The 10000-nt window shown below is 38.6% G+C and overlaps 1 protein-coding gene across 2 annotated transcripts in view; it reads right to left on the bottom strand.

The window, feature by feature from the left end:
• The window catches only part of Naa15 (N(alpha)-acetyltransferase 15, NatA auxiliary subunit), a 59662-nt gene that overhangs the window by 35047 nt on the left and 14615 nt on the right, over positions 1-10000 (bottom strand). For both annotated transcript variants that reach the window (XM_021195407.2, XM_021195408.2), the window contains exons 2-3: positions 4145-4229; positions 2021-2125 (exon numbers count right to left, since the gene is read on the bottom strand). In XM_021195407.2, the coding sequence (XP_021051066.1) occupies positions 2021-2125; positions 4145-4229 (190 nt within the window). The remainder of the gene's footprint in view (positions 1-2020; positions 2126-4144; positions 4230-10000) is intronic.

The following is a 10000-nucleotide window of genomic DNA, read 5'->3' as shown; positions in this document are numbered from 1 at the left end:
CTAGAGTTACTCTTCTAGAGGCCCAGAATTCAATTCCCAGCAACTACATACATGGCAGTTCACAACTGTCTGTAATCAGGCTCCAAGTGATTTGAAACCTGACACAGACACGCATGCAGGCAAAACACCAATGTACATGAAATAAAAGTAAATAAATTACCTGTAAAAAAGACAACGCTTCTACATGGCACAAGGTTCTCAAATCAGTCACATATAAAATCAAAACAAATAACTGTTACTAAATTTCAGTAACTGGGGTTTTCTTTCCAATATTTAGAGATCTTAGTCTCTATTAAAGAAGACTATAGAGGAAGGAGGCCTTTCTGCTGTAGTATCCCTGCACTCAGCCCTACTACCCCTTTGCCTTTTAAGTCTACCCTATTACGCTTCTAAAATCCATGAAAATAAAAAATGAGTCTTTAATACTTCTTCCTAAACAGCCGACTGGAAAGGCAGCTCAGGGATTTAGAGCACTTGATCTTATTTATAGTGTTTGGTTTCGGTTCTCAGCACCTACAGAGGTAGGTCACACCATTGCTAACTCCAGTTCCAAGGGATCTGATATCCTCTTCTGGCCTCCAATGTCACAGGGCAGGCACAAGATATATATAAATATATGCAGATAAAAGACTCACACACATATAATAAACCTTAAAAAACAAACAAACAAACAGAAAACTTGTTCTAGCTACTGTGGGTAAGTTAATCCAGAGCAGACTCTTGTATCATCCAAAATGGAGGGTATTTCCAACTGCGCTGCTGAGCTCCGGTACACTCTTTTTTTCACCCTTGTGTTTTCAAGATTAGTAGTACATCCTTGAACGAGCCATGTTTTATATACACTCAAAATGTATATAAGAATATAGTATTTTCCTTCAACAGACTACTTACTTCACCTGCACTGTCCTAAGAAACCACTAAACACTTGAAAATGTGTTAAATAACTCAGCTCTTAACTGTTGCTAGCCTACCAAATAGGTTATTATCCTTGCTAGAGACTGAAAACACCAAAATACATTTTCTCTTTTCCTGCATAAACTTCTACTCAAATCTAGCCCTTGTCAATCCCTTAACAAAATACAATTTTTTTTATTTTTTTTATTTTTATTTTGGTTTTTCGAGACAAGGTTTCTCTGTATAGCCCTGGCTGTCCTGGAACTCACTTTATAGACCAGGCTGACCTCGACCTCAGAAATCCACCTGCCTCTGCCTCCCAAGTGCTGGGATTAAAGGCGTGCGCCACCACCACCTGGCTTTTTTTGTATTTCTACATTAAGTCACTACAACTAGTGTAGTGTGAATATTCTCATTTCACAAATAAGGAGACTTGAGTAACAGACAAGGCTGAGGAGAGCTTCATATCCAAGTGAACACACTAAACTTGTACTTCACAGCCTCTGCTCTTACTCAATAAAAAAGTTACCTCTTTAATAGTCCTTGTAATATACCTCTCTAAAGTTATGACCATGATGAATGAAATCACCATGTACTTGTTTCAGACCATTTGCTATTACAACATACCTTACTTAAAAACCAGGCAATTTATAAATAAAAGAAGCTTGCTGTTCATACTACTGTATGTATCATCTAGTGAGTCATGCTCTCCCCTTCATAGATGGCACATCCTATCTGCATCTTCCTGTGACAAAGGGACTAACAAGTTCCCTGAGGGTTTTTAATACAGCGTCCTGAAGGCTCTATCCCCACTCCTTAGTCACTTCTCAAACCCTACTTTCTCTCAGCATCACTCTGTGATGAGGCGTCAATGTATGAATTTAAAGAGATACGAATACTCAGGCCATAGCAACACCCCCCTCCCAAAGTAAGACTGGCATCATAGATACAATTTATCTAACATATATTGTTAAAATGCATCGGGCATATTAGGATAAAAGTTCCATTTTTCAGTTTAAGAAAAAATCATTTCTTCATGGTAACAGGGATTTCCATTTCTTGACTCCATTTGTTTTCTTATATCCAAACAGCCCATTCAATCTTTAAATACATTTCAAAAGGATACACACATGACTCTTTAAGTCATTTCTCAAACCTCTGCGAACCAATTCATAAGCTTCTTCCTTTTTTCCCAAACAGTTCAACGTTAATCCTTTCATAGCCAGGGTTTCTATAGTTTAACAACAAAGGAAAAAAGAAGAAGAAAGTAATCAATAAGAAATAACTAAAAATTCAAAAGCAAACAGTACACACATTTCGTGTTTAACAATACATTTCCAGGTTATGTACAGAATTAAAATATGTTTTAAAACTGACAAGGCAAGTAAGCAAAAACCTCTAAATTCTGTCTTCTGAGGCACTCTTAGATTTGTTTTCCTTAGTGAATAAATAGAAGATAAAAATCTAACCAGGCATGGTGGCATTTATCTTTAATCCCAACATCTGGAAGGCAGAAGCAGACAGACCTCTTGTGAGTTTGAGGCCATTCTGACCTACTTAGAAAAGTTCCAGTTCGGCCAGGGCAACATAGTAAAAAAATCTGCCTATAAATCAATCAATCAATCAATCAATCAATCAATCAAGTGCAAATATCTGACTAGGAAGACTACCTAGCAATAATCACTCTATTGGCATAATTAGGCAAATTCACAAGATGACTGCATACCTAATTCTTCTAAAATATAAAACACTATTTTGAAAACTTTGTTTCTATGAACCTAAATTATATGAAGGCTAAATCAATTCTTTATTAAGATACGCATAAATTATCTACATTTCTGATTGTGTGTGTGTGTGTGGCATACGTGTCTGTATGTGTTTCTAAGTGTGGGTGGACACTTACATGCACCAGCACATATAATGGGGTCAGAAAACAACCTTGGATTTCTGTCCTTGCTTTCCACTTTATTTAAAGCAAAGTCTCATTGCTATTTACAGCCATTTATGTCAAGACAGCTGGCCTACTAGTTTTTAGAGATTCTCTTGTCTCTGCCTCCCATTGCTCCATAAGTATGCTGGGATTACAGATGTACAAACTGCCTTGTCTGGCTTTTCCTGTGGTTTAGAGGAATTCAAACTCAGATTCTCAGGTTTGCTTTAGCAAGCACTTTACCCTCTGCTATCCATATATCCCCTACATTGCTAATTTTCAGAAATGTATTATTGAATCTTTAGGATTACTATAAAGAACACAGTTAAAGAAGTCAGATGCTGACCATTTCTAATCACCAGTTTAAAAGAGTTATGAGAAGAAGTAACTTTTCAGAAAAGAAAAAAAATACTTCTAACTTTATAATGCATATTCCTATGAGAGTCAAAATAGACTCCCTGTGATTTATTTGCCTACATTCTTTGTATTTGTCTAATTGTTAAGATCTATTTTTAGAACTCTAGAAAAGAATAAAGATGTGTATGGACTGAGATGTGTGCACATAGCTCTTGCACTTAGAAGACAGCAGAAGGACCACGGGTTAAAAACTGGCAAGAACTCTGTTCTTAGAAACAAAGTCCTGAGGTGTTATCTGTTTAAAAATATCTCCAGTAAATTTGTGATATTTCTATTCAACTTAATTTCCGTCATGTTAAAATACAGGAAAAGGGTACATTTCAGAAAAGAGAGGAAAACTTACTCTAAATTCATATCATAAATAAGATATGACATTTTCTGCTAATGAAACTACTATGATTAAATTAGAAGTTCCATTACCAGTATGCATACATTACAAAATGGAATATAAAAGAACCTACTATTCAGATATCAACTAAAGATAGGTTTTCAATAAGAAAAAGGCGATCAACTTAGTTATATTTTACTATCACTGCTTCCATCTTCAACCTGCAGCATATGTAAAATCTCAAGCATGGGCAAACATAACACATGCAGAAAGGGAATGATGAAAACTTGCTAGTGAAAGTTCTAAAGTAAAAGTTTCTTATTAACACTTTAATATCAGGCCTGAATGGGTTCTTCTGCCTCTCTAGAAGAGCTAATACAGAAAAAAAGAAACCACAACTTAAATTGAATGTGCTATCATTTTCTTGGTATTTAACTAAAACTTCACTATTAAGTTTTATCTCCGCATAGGCATTAAATGTTCACTCTGGAAACTAATGACAGAGTAAAACAAGAGAAGCCAGATGGAGCTCCAGGAAAGACATGTACTTAGATGTGTTCAGTGTTTGTTCTTACCTCCATGCTCTGCAAATTTGGGATTGGAAAGGATTTGTTTACAGAACTTCAATCCATTTCTATACTGTTTATGTTCATAACATCTCTGTCAAAACAAGAAAGTATATCAGTTTATCAATAAATATAGAAACTTTCAAATTCACTACTAAAAATTTTCATTTTTTAAAAAAAGGTTTATTTATTTTATGTATATGAGTACACTGTAGCTGTACAGATAGTTGTGAGCCTTCATGTGGTTGTTAGGAATTGAATTTAGGACCTCTGCTTGCTCCAGTTAACCCCACTTGCTCAGTACCTGCTAGCTCTGGCACAGTGATTTATTATTATAAATAGTACACCGTAGCTGTCTTCAAACATACCAGAAGAGGGCATCAGATCTCATTATGGATGGTTGTGAGCCACCATGTGGTTGCTGCAATTTGAACTCAGGACCTTCGGAAGAGCAGCCAGTGTTCTTACCTGCTGAGCTATCTCACCAGCCCTATTTTCAGATATTTATTAAGTCCCACTAAATGGTTACCAAAGAAGGATGAGGATGTAGTTGAGTGGCAGATCACTTGCCTAACACACCAAAGCTCTTCAGCACCAAAAACTGAAAGTAGAACAAAAGGTACCGATTTCCTTTAATCCCAGCACTCGGGAGGCAGAGGCAGGCGGATTTCTGAGTTCGAGGTCAGCCTGGTCTACAAAGTGAGTTCCAGGTGAGCCAGGGCTATACAGAGAAACCCTGTCTCGAAAAACCAAAAAAAAAAAAAAAAGGTACCGATTTGAAATGTCAAAAAACTCATTTTTAAAAAATCTAGTGCCAGGCGTGGTGGCGCACGCCTTTAATCCCAGCACTCAGGAGGCAGAGGCAGGCGAATTTCTGAGTTTGAGGCCAGCCTGATCTACAAAGTGAGTTCCAGGACAGCCAGGGCTATACAGAGAAACCCTGTCTCCAAAAAAAAAAAAAAAAAAATCTAGTAACTGAGTTATAGGAAAAGTGAAAATGTAATTTAAAAGATAGAGACCAGGGGTGGTGGTGCACACCTGTGTCTTAATTCCAGCACTCAGAAGGCAGAAGCAGGTAGGTCTGTGAGTTTGGGGTGAACATGGTCTGCATAGTGAGCTCCAGAGAGAGAGAGAGAGAGAGAGAGAGAGAGAGAGAGAGAGAGAGAGAGAGAGAGAGATGAAAAGGAAACAGAAATTGTGGTTTAAACTTACACTTTTCTAACCAAGGTAGTCTCTTTAAGTGGAACAGACCAAGTAAGTATATTCGAACAAGGAAAAAAAGAGCCTACATACACCACAGCATGTTGGCAAGGGGTGGGGGTGGGGGTAAGATAGAAAGAAGTGGGGAGGAAAAGAGTTGGGGACAGGCCAGACTGCTGCATATCATTGGGGGGTGGGGGGAGCAGGAGGAGAGAAAAATGTAGTTGGGAAAGGGGCAGAAGAGGGAAAAAAATCACAAGAAAAAGATTTTGATGTTAAGTCTATACTAGAAATAAACAGAAATAAAATATACTAGAAATAAACAGTGACATCTGCTTGATTTCTAGATCCATTTCTTCAAATATCTTTTTCCCTCTTCACACTCCCCAGTGAGCTCCTCCTCCCCAGTGAGGTTTCTTTTGGGAACAAAGAGATGGATTCTGTCTCGTAATCGTGTAATGATAAGAAAATTGAGACCGTTAGCACTCTGAATATGTACTAATACCTACCATTGGATTGCTTTTGCAGCATTTTCCTAATCCTTACCTCTTACTGATGGTTTTTAGCTGTGCTTTATTTATTATTCTTGTGTCTTCCAGGATGTGTTTGTCTTTCTCGTCAATGTTTAGGATCCCTTTAAATATTTTCTGTGATGCCACTAAAAGTGATCATTAATTTCCTTAGTTTGTTTGACCATGGAAAGTGTCACTTTTCCTTCAATCATGGAAGGATGACTTTGCTGTATATACTAATCTCGATAGGTGGTTATTGTCTTTCAGACTTTTGAAATATAGTGGTTTGTGTGTCCTCTGGATTTTCAGAGCTCCTGTTACTCTGATGGATTTGTCTTTATGTACTCTTGAAACCTGTCTTTTGTAGCTTTCACCCTTCTTTGTTCTGTACCATTAGTGTGTTCAGAATGCTTACAATATAATGTAAGGAGGCTCTTTTCAGGTCTTTTCTGTTTGGTTGTTGTCTCCTACCTAGATGTCCATCTTGTTCCCTGAGTTTTGGAAATTTCCTGCTGTGATTTTATTGAATTTGTGTTCTAGCCTTACACTTCTCTCCTCTGTGCCCATGGCACACAGACGGTGTCCCACATGTCTATATTCTTCTTGTGCTCTATTCTCTGTGCCATTGTCTGACACTTCTAATTCATCTTCCTTGTCTTCAAGCCCTCGAATTGTTTTATCTTGCTTTGATTTTTGTAGACAAGGTTTCTCTGTGTAGCCTGGCTGTCCTGTCTCTCTATGGAGACCAGGCTGGCCTCAAACTCAGAGATCTATCTACTCTGCCTCCCAAGTGCTGGGACTAAAGGCATCCACCACCAAACCCACTTACTTACTCTATTAGTGAGGCTTTCCAGATTGTTTTTACTCAATTTACCTTTCCCTTCTAAACTTCCAATATTTTCAGTATCCCTCTGTTAAATTCCCCTTTCATATTATGTTGGTGTCATTTCATTCATCTGTCTGTTTCTGTTCTCTGAGCCCTTCAGAACTTATTCCTGTACTCTTTGATTTCACTGACTTGTTCTTTTGAATCATTCAGGATTCCATCTTATTCTCACTATTATACACTATTATAGAATTAGCACCTGTGAAGACTTGTGTTCTCCTAATTTCCATGTTTCATATGTCTCTCAAGTCAGATTTGGTGGTTGGCTGGATTTTATACTCAACTGCATTGTTGTTTCAGTGCAAGCATTTGCAATATTCAAGAGGTTTACAGTAAGGCACAGTTTCTTCCTAGTTGCCTGGAGGTGCAACTCAGAACAACATCCTCAGCTCAGTCAATGCACTAGGATTGATTTCACTTTGAGAATAAAATACTATTTTCTGATACAACTACCAACAAAAGACAGTTTACTATGAAAATACAATAAAACTAAAAGTTCATACCTTCAAAGTCAATCATTTGGAAAGGAGGTAAATGTACTCGTTAACTAAAGGTAAAAATGGAGAAAGATAGCAGGGCCAGGAGGGGCCAGAGCAGGCCGATGGGAAAAGAAAATGGAGAAAGACATATGCAGATTAAAATTGATGATTAATATTAGAGCAACAGATAAAAAATAAAATACCAGCCTAGTGGTGGTGGTGCGCACCTTTAATCCAAGTACTCGGGGCGGAGGCAGGTAGATCTCTGTAAATCGAGGCCAGCCTGGTCTATAGAGTGAGTTAGAGCCAGGGCTACACAGAGAAACCCTGTCTTCAAATTTAAAAAAAGAAGGAAGAGAAAGAAGAGGAGGAGGAAGAGGAGACAAACAAAATGGGGGATATTAGAGGAAAATGAGGTGCTAAAGAGATGGCTCAGTGGTTAAAAAAAAATACTTGTTCTTGCAGAAGTTCAATTCCCAGCACCCACATGACAGCTCATAACCATCTCTAATTCCAGTTCCAGGGGATTTGATACCCTCCCTCTTCTGACCCCTGCAGGCACTAGACACATATATGGTGCAAACATATGTGCAGGTAAAACATAATTTTTTTAAATCTAAAAAAAAAAAAGCAGAGATAATAAAGAGGGAAAGAAAAGAAAGAATAAAAAGAGAAAGGCTGGAGAAATGGTTCAGTGGTTAAGAGCTCATACTGATCTTGCAGAGAACTTGAGTTAGGCTCCCAGCAGCTACGGTGGGTGGCCCACAAGCACCTGTAAATATAGCCCCAGGGCATCCAATATCTGGCTTCCACAGGCACCTGCACTCACATTACAAACACACACACACACAAACTGATTTTAAAAAATAAATAAATAAAAGAGAAACAAATAACTCTAGCACTTGGGAGGTAGAGGCAGGTAGATCTCTGGGAGTTTGAGCCAGCATGCCTAGCATGAATTATATATAGCGAAGTCCATGCCAGCCAAGGGATACATAATGAGGCCTTGTCTCAAACACACAAAATGAAACAAAAACCATAAAAACACAAATGTCAAAGAGGGAAGGGGAGGGGGAAAGAGGGAAGGGAATAAGAAGGAAGGGGGAAGGGGAGGATAAAGGAAGTATAACCAAACAACCTTAACTGATCTCAGCATTCAGCAGGGAGACTTATTCTCAAATCCAGGATAATCTGTGTTTTGAGCAGGACAAAGTCAGTCCATTAAACTGAAGCTGAATATTAAATAAAAGATGTCTGGCACTCAATGTCCAAGGTCAAGCCAGCAACACTGCAGCATGGAGACAAAAGAGACTTACCAACCCAACAATCTAGTTGAGGAACAGCAGCTAAACACCACTGGGAGGTCCATGTTGCAGTGCATAGGATCAACACTGAATGGACTCAGCCAGTGTGTGTGTGTGTGTGTGTGTGTGTGTGTGTGTGTGTGTGTGTGTGTGTGTATGACTATGATAACCACAGGAAGCTGAGAGGAGGATGGAACAGTTGAGGGTTGGATATAAGTTACACTGTATTAATATATGGAAGTACCAAAGAAAAAATTCCTTTAAAAAAAAAAAAAAAGAGGCCGGGCAGTGGTGGCGCATGCCTTTAATCCCAGCACTTGGGAGGCAGAGGCCGGCGAATTTCTGAGTTCGAGGCCAGCCTGGTCTACAGAGTGAGTTCCAGGACAGCCAGGAGTATACAGAGAAACCCTATCTCGAAAAACAAAAAAAATCCATTATTGATCTCATCACTGATTAAGATTTAAAATATTAAAAAAAAGATTTAAAATATTAATACTATAGAAAAATGAAACAAAATAAGGTAATAAAACAAATAAATGATTCTAAAAGATAATAAAAATCTCATCTCTGGCACTCATATACTCTGAGAGACATCTACTTCAAAATGTATAGGAATAACTGCTATCAACTCAGACACATGCCACGTATAAAAGTGTACAGCAAATATGAATATAACTGTTAGCAGCTGTTGAACAAAAAGCAGCCCAGTATTGTCTCAGAAATGATCCTGGTGGGGGGGGTGGGTGATCCCTGCTTCTGCCTAAAGGCACTTTCCAGACTGCAGATTAGACATGGACAGTTTACTAATCTCACAATCTGGGCAGCTATAGCATGAGAAACGTCTGAAATGGCTAGAATCTTTCTGTAAAGGATCACAGAAGTTGACAGACACAAGCTTTAGAAATGTGCATAGGTCAGCGGGTCAGAGCACCCGACTGCTCTCCCAAAGGTGCAGAGTTCAAATCCCAGCAACCACATGGTGGCTCACAACCATCCTTAACAAGATATGTTGCCCTCTTCTGGAGTGTCTGAAGACAGCTACAGTGTACTTACATAAAATAAATAAATAAATCTTTAAAAAAAAAAAAAGAAAAGAAAAGAAAAAAGAAATGTGCATAGAAATCTTTGGTTAAAGATTAAATTGGGGAGGGCCCACACCAGACTTGACTTAAGCCAGAACAGCTATGGGGCAGCACAAGCCTACAGGTGCTCAGGCACCAAACACCTAGAGAAAAAATCTCCGTTAACGCTAGTGGCTTTAGCATAGACCCAGACTGTCCATTCCCTGGGAGGAAGATTCAGATCTACCTTTATTAAAATTTGAAAATAAATCTGCAGTCAGTGAGATGATTGGGCAGGTAGTTTATACCCACTGTCACATCTGACAGCCTAAATTGGACCAGTACAATGGAAGGAAAGAACTTACTCCCGCCGGGCCTGGTGGCGCAGGCCTTTAATCCCAGCACTCGGGAGGCAGAGGCAGG

Source organism: Mus pahari, chromosome 4 (genome assembly GCF_900095145.1).
Source record: "Mus pahari chromosome 4, PAHARI_EIJ_v1.1, whole genome shotgun sequence".
NCBI classification, from domain to species: Eukaryota; Metazoa; Chordata; class Mammalia; order Rodentia; family Muridae; genus Mus; species Mus pahari.
This window is presented reverse-complemented; position numbering and strand designations above follow the sequence as displayed.